Source organism: Protopterus annectens, chromosome 1.part2 (assembly GCF_019279795.1).
Source record: "Protopterus annectens isolate FY-2018-M chromosome 1.part2, PAN1.0, whole genome shotgun sequence".
Taxonomy (NCBI): domain Eukaryota; kingdom Metazoa; phylum Chordata; order Ceratodontiformes; family Protopteridae; genus Protopterus; species Protopterus annectens.
The window spans coordinates 741,798,655-741,819,506 of NC_056727.1; the positions used below are offsets into that span (position 1 = coordinate 741,798,655).

General features: G+C 35.3%; 1 protein-coding gene across 1 annotated transcript in view; it reads left to right on the top strand.

Annotated features, from left to right (window-relative positions):
* The window catches only part of CLIP4 (CAP-Gly domain containing linker protein family member 4), an 844,808-nt gene that overhangs the window by 562,550 nt on the left and 261,406 nt on the right, over nt 1–20,852 (top strand). The window contains exon 6 of the mRNA XM_044060201.1: nt 2,881–2,970. Coding sequence (XP_043916136.1) covers nt 2,881–2,970 — 90 coding nt within the window. The remainder of the gene's footprint in view (nt 1–2,880; nt 2,971–20,852) is intronic.

A 20,852-nucleotide genomic window follows, 5' to 3' on the forward strand; every position in this document is an offset into this window, starting at 1 on the left:
TAGCAGTTTGAGCTTGATGCATCATTCTTTGGCTTAGTTCCCCTAGGAAAAAGAAATGTGTCACAGTTTTGATGTGTTTTCAAAGTTCACTCCAGCACTCAAATTCACACCTGAAGAATGCTTCCAAAAATGCATTTTCCCAAAATCACATCCTCAGCAATTACCCAGTGGATTGACTAACTTCTTGAGACAACTGCCGATCCAGCCTAGAGCTAAGTATCTGAAGAGGGTTCTGTTGCAAAGATCTTCTCAGTGCCATTTGTGACTTGCATCTCCCTGTTCTAGGCTACTCAGTTCCATGGATAGAGCCTTCTGTCCTTCTGCAATGGCCACACTCAAATCATTGTTATCTTGTATCACTGAATCATACTCCCTAATCACATTTAGTGTCACCTGTGAATCTTTAAACATGTTACAGAGTCAGAAAGTACACTGAATAATGCCTGGCACAGCATATAAAACTTCCATCATTTTATATGACACTCCTTCATTAGCAGGCCCTATTGTACCTCATTTGTGTGTACAGACCATAGTCATTATCAAAAAATTCTTGTCTTGAATCCAATATACTTCATTAGGATACCACAGCATTGACAGTAATTGATCTTTCACCTTCGGTGATTCAAATTTTACCAGTGTATGTTTTGGTCTTCATCCACAACAGCCCTTCCAGGCATAAATACTAGATGGTCCTTTGAATTTTAATCCGAGTTGCATGTAGTCCGGACCACTAAGTCAACTTTATCTGCATATGTCACATGAACATCTCCTTCCACATTCTCAGGAGCTCTAATAATTCAGATGTTCTTTGTATACCATTTAGCATCTCACCTTCAGACTCCAAATTTGATCTTTAATATCCTTCTGCTAATATTACCATTGCTCAGTGGTATATGCGTGCAAGCTCATGGTCTTCATCATTTCTGCATCTTAGTTTGACAAAGATATAAAACCATCCAGTCTGCTTTTATTCTCCTTGAATCCTACAAGCAATTTCTCCCATGCACATATTCATAAGTATCTTTCTATTTGCATGTCTGGGAGCATCGGTTGCTTCCATTGCCTCATTTCCTATGACTATCACATCCAGTGTTCTAGGAGAAACTGGCTGTCTTTCAGCTTTCTTAGATAGCTTGCCAAGTTTTCTCATGCAGTCCAACTTTATTAAACAGTGCAAATCCTTTGGTAGACAACAGAAGAATCCTCAGCAATTACCTGTCAAAGGGACCAGTTGCTGAAACATTTACTTAGATCTGCACCATCACAGGAAGCCCCAACACTTTTTTAATACTTGTATGTGAATAACTAAAACTGAACAAGCTGAAATTATATGTTAAGCACTGAATTTGCTCCATTTGAAAAATTATTTGAATTATTAATGTTTCAGTTATGTCTTTTATACTTTGCTTTTGTAAAACAGGCTTCTTCATAAACAAATCTGAGTTAAATTTTACTTTTTTTTTATAGGATCTTTATACTGTAGAAATGTATCAAACCAGTCTTCTATGAAATGTCAAAAACTGTCACTGTTCTGAGTAGTTTTTAGAAGCTCTGCTCTGTTTTTGTCTCCACTGTAAGCAGCCAAACATTTAAGCCATTCACTGTAACATCCAGGAAGAAATGTAATGATGCTGAGTGGTAGAAGCTTGCCTTTCTTGTGTCACTCGTGAACCCCACCTCATATCATTGTCCAGCCTGGAAGCTGTATAATTAGGGCTCTCTCTATATTTCTCAGTGTGTCCAGGCCAAATTAGGATGTCACAGCTGGGTGCGTACAGAAACCTTAACAAGTTACTTTGAACATGAATGTTTAACACTGTATAAAAATGAGAGAGATTTAATTTTCAAATGCTGATTGGGGCATTGTTAATAGGCTAAGATTTTTATGTATTTATTATTTTTTTTCCAATTTTATGGTTCTTCAACAGAGGTAAATAATTTCTTTATAAAATTGACAGTTACACCCGTTTTGGAGACAGCTCTTAGTATTTCATTTATACATTTTTGACTGTTCAAGTAACAGAGAGAAAAGTCACAAATTTTCTTTAATTAATGCAATTTTTAAATTTCATGAGATGCACGAAAATTTGATGAAGCCGCGGTGGTACAGCGGTAGCTTTGTTGCCTCACAGCAAGAGGTTCTCCTGTTCAATTCTCGACTGGAGTGCCTTCTGTGTGGAGTCTGTATGTCTGCAGTCGAGTGGCCTCCGAAAGACATGCGTGAATGGGTGTGCCTTGGCTGAAGGTTGGGCGTCGGGCTGGCAACTCTGCACCATAAAAATCTACTGCCAATCATTAGCGGACTGGAGTTCCGCTTTGGCGACCCCTAACCGGGAAAAGCCGAAAAGACAACAACAACATGAAAATTTGATGAACATTTTCTTTCATTTTAACTTGGAATAGTCACCAACAACTATCCAGCACCTTAGATCTCACATTATATTGCACTTTGAAGTACTTAATATTTTCATGTATTATTACTTATTCCCTCTTTCCCATTTTCACTGTGTGTGTATGTGTGTGTGTTTGTTTGTGTGTTTATATCTATCTATATTGCTGCCCAACAAAAAACACATTCTGTACATAATTACTCACTGTAGAAGACTGACTGTTGCACTGCTGCATCTTTAGCACTGCTTTTGTATGTAGTGAGGTGCAAGAAGTAACAGCCTGCACTTCAGGAAGTTTAAGGTATTATACCATGAAGACTCTAAATTGGCTGGGCCTTTTGTATAGTTTTTATTAAACTGCTTGTTTTTCTTTACCATTTGATTTGAATTTTTATAAATGGGGATAATATTTTACATTAAAATGTTTCTCATTTTTCAGTATTGGTGCTATGTTGATTTGCATACCATTTTTTTTTCCTTTTCATCAAAGGTTCAGTAACATCCAAACCTCTTACTTGCACGGAATCCAAAGTTATTTCACCCTCCAAAGAGGTTGCCAAAAGTCAAGGTGGAGGAAGAGGTACTGATCCATGTATGGCTGTGTATGAAAATGTTTATGATGTAGTTTATTGTGCCACTTTATATTTAACTGTCCAGTTTAACAGTAGAAGCAAGATTTGAGCTTTATGGCTGAAATGACCGCAAACAGAAGTTAGGCTTTTTTTTTCGAAGGCATGCAGTTCAGAAGAGAAAGTCTTTAGAAACAAAAATCAGATCTGAAAAGTAATAAAGCCTATTGAGTGTTTGAGCCTTTAAATTCTTCAAAACATTATTTCTGACAGTCATGACTATGAGCACAGTTTTGGGGAGTTAACATTTCTTTGTATACGAGAATTAGTATGGTATATGCAAGAAACTGCATGTTCCGTAGGGATCAGTTTCTGTACTCTCCTGAGAATAAGTCAGTACTGTTAGTTCAGTTACCAGGTAGTTTATAGTAATATGAAAAATAAGAGCCATAATGTTGCAGCACCAGTGAAATTCATTAGTCAAACAGAAGTGATGTGAATTTTTTTTAATTCAAAGTCTCAGGCCTTTTTTACAGACGAGATGTGGACAGAGAAACTGCATACTTCCAATTAAAGCATTATACATTTGTAAAAACGTATGAAAAATATATATACTGATAAAAAGTCATGAACAGTCCACTCCACGTACAAAAACATTTTAATAAAAACTCAAACGACAACACATAAAAACATATTTAGCGCTTTCATCTCTTCATAAGGAGACTTCATCAGAATACATTTCACACCATTAATAACACCTTTATATAAGATATAACCAAGTAACATCATCATTTGAATGCACCAATCCATTTCATTTGTGCTTAATTGAATCAATTAATGTTAAAGAAATATTCATAGTTTTTCATGTATCACATTGGAACTAAAGTTAAAATTAAAATTCTTGTTTGAATGAATAGAAATATTGTTCACTTTAAAACAACCATTATACTTTAAAATATCATTAAATAAAATCTTCAAATATTTTAAAATGTTATGAATGTAAATAAATATAAATATATATAATACAACTCTAAAACTATTTGAGCATATTAGCTCTCTCTATTAGCATAGGGGTAATAGATACAAATTCATTTAACCCAGGGGGGAACATAGCTGCCAACTTATATTGCCATTCTGTTTCTCTTTTCTTTAATACATTTTTCCAGTTCCCCCCTCTAGGGTTAATACTAATCTTCTCTATAATACCAAATGTGAATTTATTTATTTATTTATTTATTTATTTCCAGTTTGATTACCGGGGAAGTCCACTGGGCCAGAACGTACCCATTTTCAGTGGAGGCCCGGGGAGAAAAGCTCCAAAAGCAAAGCAAATACAATCTAAGTTACATAGTGTAAAAGATAGTAATAAAATATATACATTTGGAATAACATTACATTGAATACAGTTAGTAAAAAAACAAATACACGCAGTATACTTCAAAAAACATCATTCAGGAAGGGTAGATACAATATATTTAGTAGTTTCCTTAAGTAGCAGGTTTGACTGTATGAAAAGAAGGTGTAAGGTTACATGCTATTAACAATATTTACATATGAGGAGTAGAGAGAGAGAAAGTACATAAACTGAGAGTAGAATATAGTTTGATCAAGCAGTGATCGAGAGAGAAAAAGAGAAGAAAAGAAGATAGTATTACGGTAGAGTAAAGAGAAAGGATGTAGAGGGTTCAAGGGGAATTTATGTAAATTTATGTAGGATGTAAGCAGGTGCACTTATGTTTAGAGGATAAGTAAGAGAAAAGTTGGATTTTGAAGGCTTCAGTGTTAGATGTTGTTCTAAGAGAATTTAATTTAATTTAACAAAAGAGGAACAAGTAAGGGAATGTTTATACAGAGCATTGCTCAACTTTTTGTTCTTAATATCATTAGTATGTTCATATATTCTAGTTTTTAGACTCCTCTCGGTCTTACCCACATAAAAATGTGAGCATGTCTCACAGGTTGCTTAAATATACAACCTTACTAGTATTACAATTCCCTTTCTTGAAAAACTTTGCTCTTTAAAGAATTTTTCAAAACCAAAAAGGATTCCTTCATTATATATCCACACTGACTACAATTCCCACAAAGTTTAGTGGCCTGAACCGTACCATCAAAGGTATAAAGCTTGTGTTCCAATAACCTTTAAAACTTGGTGCAGTCTTAGTTACAAAATAAGATTTACTTCCCAGTTTTTCTAATACCTCCCTATTAGTTCTAAAAATGTTCCAATTTTGCATCAAAGCCCTTTGGATACAATTACTAGAATGATTATATTGTAACACACAAGCTCTATTATAATTTTTATTTTTATTTACCCCAGAATTAGTTTCTTTGTTTAAACCAATTCCCAGAAATGGCTGATATTGGGTACCCCACTTACTGTATACTTCGCCAATTATTTCCTCAATTAAGGATCTGGGGTAACCCCTATTTAAAAACATTTCAACAATCACTTCTAGTTCAGTATGGACATCCTCAAAATGTGAGGTCATCCTGGCTATTGTTATTGCCTGCCCTTTAATAATACTTTTTTTTTTTTTGTTTGAGACGGTGATTACTGTCCAAGTGCAAGTACGCATTGCAGAAGGTCGCCTTCCTATACACTTTAGATCTAAAACCATTGATATGCATAATGAATGTGTCCAAATAATTGATGCTATCCAAACCAAAACTGTATGTGAAATTTAAAATGAAGTAGTACCACTTAGATAACCAATTAATTAATCTATTTCAGCCGTGCCTTGCCATAAAATAAAAATATCATCCAAAAATCGAGAATAAAGTTTTATTTTATTCAATGGGGGCAGCCCAGAACAAACCTACTTTCCCAACCTAAAAGAACAAGATTTGCATATACAGGTGCACAGGCTGCCCCCATGGCTACCGCTTGAATTTGTTGATAAAATTCTCCTTCAAACCAAATAAAATTATTTTCTAATAATTGCACAAAAATGTAAAACGGAGATGTAAAACAAACTAGTAACCACAAATATTCTCCGTAGCACAGGATCCAATGAAGGCAAATCCCACAGGCTTAATAATGAGTAGTAATAAACGTTGTTTTTCTTCAAAGACTATTCAGTCCACAAAATCAGACAATGGATAATACTAATTAATTTATTGTACGAACAAACAATGAACAAAAAACTTGAACAAAGAGATTATTTCGTCACAAAAGGATTAAGTGCTTTCATTTCCAATGCAGGAAACTTTATCATGAAGTTTCCTGCATTGGAAATGAAAGCGCTTAATCCTTTTGTGATGAAATAATCTCTTTGCTCAAGTTTTTTGTTCGTTGTTTGTTCGTACAATAAATTAATTTGTATTATCCATTGTCTGATTTTGTGGACTGAATAGCCTTTGAAGAAAAGCAAAATTTATTACTACTCATTATTAAGCCTGTGGGACTGCCTTCATTGGATCCTGTGCTACGGAGAATATTTGTGGTTACAAAATTATTTTCTAACACTAAGGCCATGAGTTCACAAGTCAAAGTCACCTGATCATGCGTCAAATCAGAATAGTGAAATAATGTTTCTTCAAAAAACTCCAATCCTATATCTTTAGGGATGACTGTGATTGGAATTTAACTAAAGACGAACATTATTTACTTATGGATATGAGAAGAGATAGAACAGTGCGAATAATGACCCCAGACAAAAGGGGAGGGGTAGTACTATATAGGAATCAGGATTATATCAATGCAATGCTGTCTTTATTATTCGAGGAAACAACATATACTCCTGTGTCCAAAAATCAAATAAATGTATCATACGCAAGAATAGATTCTTATTTGGATGAATATTTAGTTGATAATAGAATTAACAATGAGTTATATGATTTTTTGTTTAAGAAGTATCATACTATACCAGTATTTTTCGGAATACCAAAAATACACAAAAACATTCAAAAACCTCCCTTTAGACCTATTGTGGCTGCAAGGGGGTCTAAAACACCCCTTAGCAGTATATATTGACCAGAGAGTCCAACATGTTATAGAAAAGACACCACATCTCGTTAAAGATTAGTGGGATTTTTTAGGGTTGCTTAAACCAGAATTATGGTCGAGGGAATTGATATTTTTAACCATTGATATCAAATACCTCTTTATAGTCATCCCCAAAGATATAGACTTGGTGTTTTTTGAAGAAACATTATTTCAGTATTCTGATTTGACACATGATCAGGTTACTTTGATTTGTGAACTCACAGCCTTAGTGTTGGAAAAGAATTTTATTTGGTTTGAAGGAGAATTTTATCAACAAATTCAAGGGGTAGCCATGGGGGCAGCCTATGCACCTGTATATGCAAATCTTGTTATTTTAGGTTTGTTCTGGGCTGCCCCCATTGGAATAAAATAAAACTTTATTCTCGATTTTTGGACAATATTTTTATTTTATGGCAAGGCACGGCCGCTGAAATAGATGAATTCATTGGTTATCTAAGTGGTACTACTTCATTTTTAAATTTCACATACAGTTTTGGTTTAGATAACATCAGTTATTTGGACACGTTCATTATGCATGATACCAATGGTTTTAGATCTAAAGTGTATAGGAAGGCAACCTTCTGCAATGTGTATTTGCACTTTGACAGTAATCACCCTTTCAAACAAAAAAAAAGAGTATTATTAAAGGGCAGGCAATAAGAATAGCCAGGATGACCTCACATTTTGAGGATGTCTGTACTGAACTAGAAGTGATTGTTGATATGTTTTTAAATAGGGGTTACCCCAGATCCTTAACTGAGGAGATAATTGGTGAAGTATACATCAAGTGGGGTACCCCAATATCAGCCACTTCTGGCAATTGGTTTAAACAACAAAACTAATTCTGGGGTAAATAAAAATTATAATAGAGCTTGTGTGTTACAGTATAATCATTCTAGTAATTGTATCCAAAGGGCTTTGATGGAAAATTGGAACATTTTTAGAACTAATAGGGAGGTATTGGAAAAACTGGGAAGTAAACCTTATTTTGTAACTACGACTGCACCAAGTTTTAAAAGGTTATTGGAACACAAGCTCTATACCTTTGATGGTACGGTTCAGGCTACTAAGCCTTGTGGGAATTGTAGTCAGTGCGGATATATAATGAAGGAATCCTTTTTGATTTTGAAAAATTCTTTAAAGAGCAAAGTTTTTTTCAAGAAAGGGAATTGTAATACTAGTAAGGTTGTATATTTAGTAGTAAGGTAGTATATTTAGCAACCTGTGAGAGATGCTCACATTTTTATGTGGGTAAGACCGAGAGGAGTCTAAAAACTAGAATATATGAACATACTAATGATATTAAGAACAAAAAGTTGAGCAATGCTCTGTATAAACATTCCCTTACTTGTTCCTCTTTTGTTAAATTCACATTTGGTATTGTAGAGAAGATTAGTATTAACCTTAGGGGGGGACTGGAAAAATGTATTAAAGAAAAGAGAAACAGAATGGCAATTTAGGTTGGCAGCTATGTTCCCCCCCTGGGTTAAATGAATTTGTATCTATTACCCCTATGCTAATAGACAGAGCTAATATGCTCAAATACGTTTAGAGTTGTATTATGTATATATTTATTTACATTCATAACATTTTAAAATATTTGAAGATTTTATTTAATGATATTTTACAGTATAATTATGGTTGTTTTAAAGTGAACAATATTTCTATTCATTCAAAAAACAAGAATTTTAATTTTAGCTCCAATGTGATACGTGAAAAACTATGAATACTTCTTTAACATTAATTGATTCAATTAAGCACAAATTAAATGGATTGGTGCATTCAAATGATGTTACTTGGTTATATCTTATATAAAGGTGTTATTAATGGTGTGAAATGTATTCTGATGAAGTCTCCTTATGAAGAGATGAAAGCGCTAAATATGTTTTTATGTGTTGTCGTTTGAGTTTTTATTAAAGTGTTTTCGTACGTGGAGTGGACCGTTCATGACTTTTTATCAGCATTATACATTTCCCACATATTTAAATGCAATAAAAATTAATGAAACAGAAGTAGTCCTATTTTAATTAGTTTTACTAGGGTAAGGCCCATTGAGCTGGAGAAGAACTTCAGAGTGATATTCTCATGAATTAATAGTTTGCAGTTGTAACTTAATTTTTTTACTGGGGCAAGGCATTAAATAAGTATGACTAATTTCAGGTTTAGTCTGGGAAAGAAATAAACAAAAACATTATTCATACGATGAGTTTCATATTGTAATTCAAGAGAACAACCACCGTGAAAAAGGAAGAAAAGAGGTTCAGTACAGAATATAAAGTATGCAGATTATGAGCAAATTGTATGTAGTAGAAATAATATTTACAGCAAGTATGAACATGTTTAACAATTGCAGGTTTCGGAAATTTCTAGTAGTGTTTAGATGCAGATGAATATAGAAGTTAGGGTCATTACAATGGAGAGAAATTGTTAGTATTTCATTAAAGGAGATACATTTTTAGGTGATACGATTAATAGAAAAAAGATTTGCATTGGCTTTGTTTGGTTAGGAATGATTTGATTTAAGGTCTGAAGGCAGTCCTTGTTGAAATTTGGCAGTGATTTCCACAGTTTGGGTACAAGTACAGAACAGCTGTGGCTTGTGCATTGCAGTTTAGTTCTTGAAAACTACAAAGGAAGTGTGACTAAGATCAAAGGTTATAGGAGGTTGTGGTGATAAGGGTGAGTTTGGCTACAAGGGAGATGGAGATGTCATGATATAGTAGCTTGAACAGGAAGGATCCCACTATGAGGTTCTCTGTTTATTTAAAGGGTGAGCCACTTTGGTTTTATTATTGGCAGTAATATTCCATTCTCAGGGAGTTGTGATAAAGTGGCATATTTTGAAGTGGCATATTTTGTCGGAGATTGAAGTATGGTAACATTTTGCTAGAAGCTAGGGCTAACATGGGGAAGTCTATATTCTAACTGTGCAAGGAAGATTCCGCTCATACTAAGCATGTTGTTCAGGAGACCAAGAGCCTAGTCCAGATTCTCAATTTCATCAAAGCACCATCTGATGAAGTGACTTGTTCAAGGTTGCAGAGTAGGCAAAAGAATGTGGAAAGATTCAAACCCTTTACCCTTAGTGTAGGAAGTATGTCATGTGCCTACTACTGCTGTTGCTGGTCTGGAGAGGGAGTAAGATCTTGTAAGGCCAGAATAGTATGCTTTGTCAGGGTTAAATATTGGAAAGTGAGGTGGTTTCAATGTGATTAATATAGTGTTCCACAATGTTAAGGCAGGAGTGGATTTTTGTAGCCTTTTGTATGTGCCAAAACATGGATTTTTGTTTTATTTGGGTTAAGAAGTTTCATGAAGAGTGGCCAGGAGGAAAGATTTAGCATATCATGCTGAAGCTGGTTCTGAAGCTGAGTAGTGGGTAGGCCTAAACACACACACACACATATATATATATATATATATATATATATATATATATATATATCATCACATCATCTACTTATTTGAAGAATGAGAAAGTGTAGAGGTGGAAAGGTAGTTTATTTATAAAAACTGCAGTTGCAAAAAAGTTGCAGTCAACTGGTGTGTGTGTGTGTGTGTGTGTGTGTGTGTGTGTGTGTGTGTGTGTGTGTGTGTGTGTGTGTGTGTGTCTGTCTAGTCAGAAGTGTAAGTGTGTATCCTATCAGCAATGCAGTCCCATGGAGTACAAATATTTTAGGTGGGATGTTGGCATAATGGTTAAGGTGTTTACCTTACAGACATAAGGTGCAGGGTTTGATTCTCACATGGCCCACAGGTACAGTTAGCCTAGTACTACTCTTTGAACCTATAACAACAAAAAAAAAAAAAAAACAGTTACTGACTAGACTTTAGCCTTCTGACATGACTTTAGCAAGGGGTGCTCCTGTGTAGAGGGTGAGCCAATCATAACCTAAAGGTCTTGTTACTGAAACCATTTGCGTTTCATATTCCATTGACAGACATATGATGGAGAAGAATGTTGTGCTCCACAAGATTGAAAGCAAAGGTTAGGTTTAGGAAGATAGTGCCTGCAAGTTGTCCCTTATCCACATTAAGTGGGAAGTTGTCAGACATTGACCAAAGAGCATTCATTATGTTCCTTACTGCCCAGAAGCCATGCTGTTTTAGGGGAAGAAGGTGGTACTGTTCAGCAGCTATTGTATGTTACTTTTCTAGATTTTTTCCAGATGGTTGGGAATGTGGAAATAGGGTAGAGGGTGAAGGTTTTGGTGTTTTTTGCTTTTGTAGCAGTTTGACTAAGGCAGTTTTCCAAATGTTAGTAATGGAATGTGAGATGAGACAAAGGTTGTAAGTATGGATGGAGGTTATCATCTGTTCTCTAGAGTGATTGAATACCAAGGATCATATGTTGTCTTCTGTTGGTGCATCTGTGGGGATCTCGCTAATAAGGGGTCAGTGTCTTCAGCTTTGATATTTTAAGGTAAGACTGGGGAATGTAGGGTGGGGTGGGGATAGTTGCAGATAAAGGGAAGATGACTGAATTCATTAAAAAAATCTGTGACAGAAAGTTGGCCTTTAGGATACTGGGTTGGTGTTTTGTAGTTTGGAATATTGGCTTTTTCTGTGTTGAGAGTTTAACCTCCTACCAGAATTGTTTGAGGAAATGTAGTGTGAGCTGTTGGTTTTATGGACTTCAGTTTTTATGTTTTCCTATGTTTATTTTGTTAAGCTCCTGATCAGAGTATACCTGTTGAGAGTGAGTTTGGGTTACATTTCCAATTGTATAAAGCCATGTTGCATAGCTATATCAGGTGTTGTAAGTTCATTGTTACAGAAAGAAAAATGTTATTTTGTGTAGGGTGGAGGGTTTGTAGTAAGTTTTCAGAAGCTGCATTGATTGCATCTTGGCAAGATAGTAATGGCTACCAATCTACAGGTGAAAGGTAGATTTTTGAGTTGGATGGGTTTAGATTACAATTAGATCTGAAAGAAACCAGTTTGGTTGGAAGATTGACTTTGTTTTTGTTTTTGAATGTTAAGAGGCAGTGGTCGGCAGAAGATGGGGAGTGGATGGTAACAAATGAAATGACAGACTGGTTGGCTATGAGGGGGTCTTATAGTGTTTGATATTGATAGTGGAAGATTGGGGTGTATACTGTTATATTAGATGGTATAGGTCAAAAATGAATTCATTTAGTGGGTCCTAGCAAGTAAGGGTTGAAATCCCCTAGATTGGAGTATTTTTTTATGGGAGATGTGGAGTTTATGTTGATTGTTAGTTAATGGTAGTGGTTACTAGGGTACTGCAAGAAATAGTGGTGGCTTGTTTTGCAGTGAGATGTTTATAAGTAGCTAGTTAGAATGTGTCACAGGTCACTTATGTTTGAGCTACAGTTATAATACCTATGTGAGATTTATGCAATAGTAATGTTCCTCCACCTTTTTTATTCCCAGGTCTGGCACTGAATATGTAGTTGTAGCCTTGGAAGAAGTACAGTAATTTTGGATGATCATCTTTTAGGCAAGATTCTGGTGACACTTAGGATATTAGTGAGTGTCAAGAAAAGCATCTGTTTGGTAGAGTGTATATATGAATATATGCAGTAAGATTTGTAACTGAAAGACATTAGAGCATGTTATTGCCAGTTTAGTGTTTTAAATCTGTTCAATTTATTTACATAATTTTACAGTTGCAAGTGTAAGCAAAGTAAACCTAAAATAAGACATAAATAGATTTAATTTTTAGTTATTTTCTGTAGTATATATACGTTTGTCATACCTGAGATTATACACTTGCTGTTGACTAATTTTTGGTGTTTCTGTCTCGATTGTGAACATGGAGGTGGGTTATATGTCACATTTCAACATGTAACATTTTTGGTTAATGCGCAGTATCACATCACATTGCATATCCAGAAGCTACTGTGACACCCGTGCCCTGGCCCAGCAATCAAGGAGCCTCAATCCTCACCACTAACATCAGTGAGGGGCGTCTCATATAGGAGGAAAGGATAACAAATACACACAGTAAAGTGCAATTTCCCTTAAGAGCATACAGAGATCACAGTCAGTCCTGGACTTGGTCGCTCTCTTGCTCTCAAGTTCCCCAATAAGACTCGCCACTGGCACAGCTATAGGGTCCAGATCTCAGCCAGCTGGGCAGGCTAAAATCTCCAGCACCCTGTGGGTCCAACCAGTGCTTTGTGTCCCTGCCCAAGTAGCTGACACACATACACACACACTTTGAGATAACAGTTTATACAACCACACAGACACTCCTGGGGAAGGCTGGCACAGGTTCTCCAGCTGTGCCTCCTTTTCCCAGACTATACGTTAGAAATAACTGCCACAACCAATCTAATATTTATCAGCTACTCTAATGCCCTTAAAAGGGTGTCCAATTATTACTGTGCAATATTATTATCCAATTGGTAGTATAACTAAACAGTCTAGGCTTATTAGAGTGACTTAGTACAGGATCCTTATCTACATGCAATGTACTCTTAGCTTAACTTATCTCTGCACAAAACAGCCACAGTTGAAAGGTTTTAAAATATATAATAATAATAAAAACACAAGACAATACTTCTTACTACATAGTGCTAGTCAAGAGTTCAGAGATCACAGAGAAATATTTAAAATAATTCAGTAGTACAATTCTGACATCACAGAAAAACAGTCTAATCTTTCTAGTTGCTAGCTATTTCTAAGAGGAAACACAAGTCTAAGATAACTTATATAAAGAAACAGGCAGAGTTTTGATGAGTTGGATGGTCAAGACAAAAATGCTTAATGCCCTCTGATTCTCCCTGTTTTTAAAATCACATTCATGATTCCCATTACATCATTCTTCACACTTCCCTGGGTTCCCAGGCTAACATAAACTACATTTACATTCTTAACATCTTCTTTTGTCATCTTGCAGCTGGTCAGGAAGCAGAGCAATAAAAATACATTTGCATGTTTAAATCTAGCAATTTAACTCTTGGGTAAAACAAAAGAAAGAATGTTTTCATCTAGACAGGCTGGAGCCAACTTTAGATCAAAGGGTCATAAAATGTTTTATATGGTCAGCAGAGAGCACTGTTACATTTTTTTGCAGTTCCACATCTAACAGCAGTTTTTCCATTTAAGACAATAAGCCTGTGCCTTACATTATTTACAAATGATAAGAATTATCTATAAAATTCTATCTAGCTAGGCTGGCAGCCTTCACAACTACCCCAAGGTTCTATATTTAATGTCTGTGTCTAAGCTAGGTACCTACAGTAAGTATGATAGTAGTTGTTGACAGATCTGAATTACTATTCAGGTAGTTTCAGCTTGAGGGTGGGGTCAGTGAAGGTAAGAGAGTTATTTAGATTATTTGCATTTCTTTATTGGAGTAGAGCACTGATCGGTTCTGACCATTTTCTCTCTGCATAGGGTGAAAAACTAACCAGACATACAAAATAGACAATAAAACAGAACAGTGGTAGAGTAATGCTTTGACTACATAGTAAATCCAATGCATTAATTTACAATATGTAGAAAAATTTCAGAACATATGAAAAATTAAAATAAAATAAATTGGAGATGTGAAAAGGAGCAAAAGATCTTAGTAGTTGAGTTAGAAGAAACAGTTAAAGTACACATACGAGATGTGACCTGAGGGATAACAGCTACATTTTGCTTTATTAACTAAATGTGAGTTTAGTAGTGAACAGAACTTGGAATAAGAAGAGTATTGCTAAAGATATAAGAGGGAAACTGCATTCAAGTTGAGGGAGTAGGGTTCCTTTCCATAAATGCGTAAATACATGCAAACATTTCAAGCACGGTCATTAAAGCCCTTTTAGCCTGCCAATGTATCAAAACACTTGTTCCCATAATAAGTGTCCAGGCTGTTCTTAAAATGTCTAAACGAGTACTTACCTTAATGTAATTTTGTAGTCTGTTATATGCATCAGCTGCTCTCTCAGAGAACTAATTAGTACACATCTCATTCCTGTAGAATCTTCTACATAGATTGTCTGATGATTCTCTAGTACTTTTTGATTAACCTAAACATTCCTGGAGATGGTTGTCTATAAAGGCCCTGTATACCCGAATAATGGATATCTGTAAGAGACACTGTTCAAGTTCAGATATTGTAGTCTTTCATAATAACTTAAATTTTCGCATCCATGGATGCTGTTGGTATATTTCCACTGTACTCTTTCCAGTTTACTCATGCTTGTTTTTTTATAAGGTTTCCATATTATTATTCCTCACACAAGGTTGGGTCTAATGTAACTAACAAATAATGACTTCATCATTTCCAATTTCCTAGACATTACAAATCGTTTTATACAACCTATAGTTCTACAACTATCATTAACCAATTGGTTGATATGATTAGAAAAACTCAAAGCTGGATCTACCTGTATACCCAGGTCCTTAAATGAATCTACAATTTCAGTCACTGTGTGCTGTATTAAATATTCACCTTTCAAGTTATGTCTCTTAAATGCTGTATTGCTTAGCTTTTGATGTGTTTATCAGCATATTATTCTCCTGTGCCCAAATTATCAATTTATTCAAGTTATTTTGCAGACATGCCTTATCTGTAACACTTGTAATCAGTTTACCCAATTTCAGGCCATCTGCATATAGACTATAGAACACCTCAGATGAAAAAGTTAGATCTGAAAGATACAATCTAAACAAGTAAGGGCCTAGGACAGAGCCCTGTGAGACACCCTGAGTGTAACCAAGTATTTCACCTGTCCAATTGTTGTATGATACTTGTCATGTCCAATTTGTAAACCATACAGCTATCCATCTTATCAAGAGTACATCAGTACCTAGGTTTCTATTTATTGATCAGTGTTTTGTGTATGACCTTGACAAATACCGAAGTTAAATCTATGTAAAATATATCACAGCACAATTTTTCATTCATATCCATTATTAAATTGTTATAGAACATCATGTTACAGGTAGTAATAGATCTGTTTTCAATAATATGGTTTCAAGTCCCAACCTATTCAGTTCTGACAATAACTTATACAATATTACCCTCATACATTATTTTTACACAACGTGAACGTAGACTTAATGATCTGTATGACTCTGAGTCTGTCCTACACCCCCTTTTTATAGACAGGTTTAATAAGCACGTCTACAATCTTGAGGAATCTTCCCATATGTATATGAGCTAGTAAATAATAGATATAATGGTACTGTACATTTTTGCTGAAGGGTTATAAATTCCTTCTCCTCCCTGTGCTTTGTTTAGATCCAGTTTGCGCAGTTCTTTTTCATTATAACCTGATTCCAGTTTCTGTTCTTACCTGAATGTCACTAGGACAACTTACCACCCCCTTTGTGGAGCCAAACTTTGTAGCATAAGATTTTGTATGTCTATAATCTGTTGTGTCTGAAAATAAATTTTAGAATCTACACACAGTTTATCAGTTTGTATGTCTTTATTCCTTCTGCATCTTATGTATCTATAAAAAGGTTTCCTATTATGCTCAGTATCTTTATATAAATTTTCTTCAGTTTCTTCTTGATTTTGTTGCACTATGCTTAATGTGTTTGTCCAGATTCTTTATTTCGATTTTCAAAGTTGCAGTTCAACCTGTCTTCAGTTTCTTATTTTTCAAAGTTGTAATTCAACCTTACTTCAGTTTCTTATTTTTTGCCTTTCACCTTAATCCGGTATCTTGTTCTTATGGAAATATATCCCCCTAACATCGTATGCCTAGATCCTGATGTTGAACATTTTTTGTGATTTTTTTGCACTCAAACAATTTATCTTTCAAAACTTTCCACATTACATCTGTAGTTTTTCCACTGAAAACTTCACTCCAGTTAGTCTTACATAGTGACTGTTTTGCTTCTATATAATCTGTAATTAATATTCTGTGCATTGGTTTAGTTATTAGTTTGGCAGAATTATCTAGCAACAAATTAACCTTTGTAACCCCATGATCACTGCACGTCAGTGGTGGTAAAACTTAACTTGAAGTAACAGTAATTTCTGTAGGAACACAAACCATTGTCTAGTATGTTCTGTTCTCTGGTAGGTCTTTTTACAATCTGAAACAATTGTTGTTCCTGAACATACATTGTGAATAATTTCCTTACTACTGTTGTTGAATCAATGTTATTCCAATCCGTGTCTGGTAAATTTAAGTCCTCAGCTAATATCATTCTTCTCAACTGTCTTTCATGTAAGAAATGTGTGAATTCCTCTATCTAGGTCATCAGCACTTGACTATGGTGGTCTATACACTCCGAAAATTGTATGTTCCACAATCTATATAGTTTTGGTGTTATCATTGAACATGTAATAATTGTCACAGTTACACAATCTATATAGTTTTGGTGTTATCATTGAACATGTAATAATCACAGGTCTTATGTTTGTTTGTCTTTCGGCTTTTCCCGGTTAGGGGTCGCCACAGCGGAACTCCGGTCCGCTAATGATTGGCAGTTAGTTTTTAATCCCTATCATAACACCTCCACCTGATTTTTTGTTAGAATGCCTGTTACAGTAAAAACATTTATAGCCTGGCAAACCTGGTTTCCAATCCCTGTTCTTTAATCATGTTTCACAAACAATAACAACACCAATCTTGTGGAAACGTAGCAAATTTTCCAATAAAAAAACGTTATGCTCCTAGTATTAACAACCATCAAATGTTGCTATCTGTGAACTGTTAAATTTCTAACCTGGCAAAAATCCTGTCTAGTTTTTGTCAAGTATTGCAAAATATGTGCTACAAAACCTCTTCTCTGGTCTTGACAAATGCACGCCATCCCATCTGAACACGTGTGCCCAAAATTAGGCGCATATATAACCCTATAGCAGATCTGTTGGAGAGTGAGAGAAAAGGGTGTATTGTGTGCCTGAAAAGTAGGGGATTCATTTTTTGTGTATTACTCAGGTGCAGGTGGAAGCCAAGTGAGGTGTATAACCAGAGAAACCAAGTTATTTGAAAGAGGAGACTTTGCTCTACGGAATGCTTGTGATCATACCCCTTAAGGGCATACATGATGTTCATGATATAAATCACTGCTGCTGCTGTAGCCTTAGCTTATATGGGTTGTATCCCACTAAAGGTATAACTGTTGGCCAGATTCCAAAGTTACACGGCTTCTGAATACCCACTGACTTTTTACATTTTATAAGTCTTTATTAAGTCATTCAGGTCTATAAAGCCAAACCTCACCAGCTGTAGACGCAACCTATAATAACCTTTGGGGCTAGTCAGTAAGTGGCTAGTGTGGCCATTTTCTGAAAACACTTAGACTTTTTTTTTTTTTTTTAAAGCTATTTCTATAACATTAGGGTAACCACACAATTTCCCAAAATAAGGACCAACACAGCAAGTAAGTAGGTCAGCCAGTAAATCCACATAGGCAAAACATCAGAAAGATTCTGGTAAATCTGAATCTTCACTGTGTAATACCTTAAAACGCATTTGAAGGAGGTACATGGTCAAAGTGAGCAATGAAAGAGAAAGGAGTAGTACCTGTTTATTTCCACCCTTTTGTTCAAAGTGAAGACACTTGGTCACTATCCTTCTTTTGCAGACAAACTTAACACAGAGTTGGTGCATTACCTACTCAGGTCTTAGTAGGGCAGGGTACTAGAGTTGAAAGTCACTGTCATTTATTGTTAATTTATTTTGGCCAGTGTGTCCTACACATTGAGTGAAATGGGTGTGAATGGATCAGTTCGTTACTCTAATTAACATACATAAAGTGTATAGTAAAAAATCAATTTTTTTTAACATCCTTATTAAATCATCACATTTTAATATGTAATATGAGTGTATATGCATTAATAAGAAAGAAAAGCTGTAATAGCAGTTTTTATTGTTACGGTCATACAGTGTACATAAGTGTTTTCTTAACAGTTTTTATTCTAACATTACACAAGTTGTCCAGTTTCTACCTTCCCTTTAACATCAATTCTCCTCAACATTAGTCTGCATGTATTGTTTCCCATAATTCCATTTTATTTTTGTGAAATGTATTCCTTTTTTTTCTACAGAACCCACCTCCATTTCTTTTATCTCCTTTACAGTCTTCAGTACTTCATTTGGTTTAGATCTTGAGTTCCATTTTCTGCATTTTTGGTTGCCAAGTGACATTAAACTCAGTAAAGCCTTTTTTGTCTAGGCAATTCAGATCCTACATTCCAGCTTAAAAGAATAATTTTCTTAGTTAAAACCATATTCTCCCAACATTTCTTTTAAAGTATTCTTTAGGGAATTCTCAAAAATCTTCCAACTTGTTACACTGTCAGAAAACATTCCCAGTTACACCTTCAGCATTTGCTGTTTACCTGAAGAAGAATCCTCTGGCGTCTGTTTGAAAACACTTCCATTCAAAAATCCTACACTTTCTGGACTTTGTTGCATACTTAAACGCCTTACAAATTTCTTTCCGTTGCTCTTTTGTAAAACTGTCTTCCATTCTGTTTCCGCACTGTCTTCTAACCTGTCTGATTATTATAATGTTCATGCAGTATTTTATATGCTGTGCAAAATATCTGATTTTAAATAGCAGTTTGTTCTAAACTAAATAAAAGTACTACCAGAGCTGGCCCATCACTTGGCATTTCCCTGTCCCTATACTCTTATCAGCCCTGATAGGGAAGGCAGTCTCTAACCTGCAATTCCAACTTCTGCTTAGCCTCATCTCACTCTATTATCTTTCCCTCCTGTGTAATTTACTACCAGTACCTTGGTTTCTTTGCTAATTTCCTCCAGTAAATTCCACTATCATGTTAGTTGCTTTCTTGTAACCCTATTTGCCAATGTATATCTATTGATACAACTCCGTTCTCTTTTCTTGCATTGTATTAGTTCTTAGAATGCTTTATAGATAGAATAATGTGTACATTTTTATTTTCATTAAGGATTTGCATCCAGAAATCCTAATCACCTGCTTTATTATTTCAGTTTTCCTGTGTTTCGCCTTTATTCTTTTCCGGTTTCATTTATAACCTCTTTCTTGCTTGAGTTGTATATGTGAGCCTTATCTGCATAGTTCTGCAGGGTCTATATTAGAAGACCGAAGACACATTCTTTCGAATGCATCTTGGTTGAACTTAAAAGGCTGCAAACACAAAGTATCGAAGCGGCTGTTAAGCGAATTCTTTCCCTGGGAAAGAATTTGCTTGGCCGCTTCAGTACTTTGCCGTTTTTTGCACTGTAGTGCAGTCCCGGAGTTGGTATATTTAAGTAGGGGGGTGTGGGGGGCAATTGATTTTTATTTATTTATTTTTTTTGTTGTTGTTGGAACAGCAATTTTTTTCCCTTGGAAAAAAATCGCTGTTCTGACTCTTCGACATTGTAAGCTTTCGCTTACATAGGGTCGATTAATCACTGTTCGCTTTTTTAAGCGTTCAGTGATTTAATATAGACCCATTTTGCAGTACCCATTCAAATCAAGTAGCTGAAACCACCTTTCTCTATGGGGAAAATCAGTTTATCCCACTTAACGCTTGCCCTCTTTCCCTCCCATATACATTCCTTTAGCTCTATATTATCATCCCCATCTTCTTCTCTTGTTGATAAAAATGTACCCAAAGACTAAGGGGACTAATAAAAATTTGTTTACTCCATTTGTCTTACTATTAACAATCATGAGCTTCCAGTTCATAGGTAGGTACTAGGCTGTCTGCCAGAAGGCATTTATAAGCCTAGCCAGAATGTGTTGGCTTTCGCCGCCCCTTTAGATTAATTCCCTGTGCCTCTGTCCAGCAGAGTCACTGAAGTGATCCCCAGGGTAAACTTTGCTCAGTTCTGTTTCACAGTTTGTTGTATTATCCTTTGTATATATTATTCCCACATATCCCCAGCTGCCATAACAGAATACTTTTTAATCCATACCTCATATTCCATCGTATCATGTTCCCAGAAGTATGAGTATTGCTGAACCAATTCATACATAAGTACATAATTTACAACTGTACCTTTT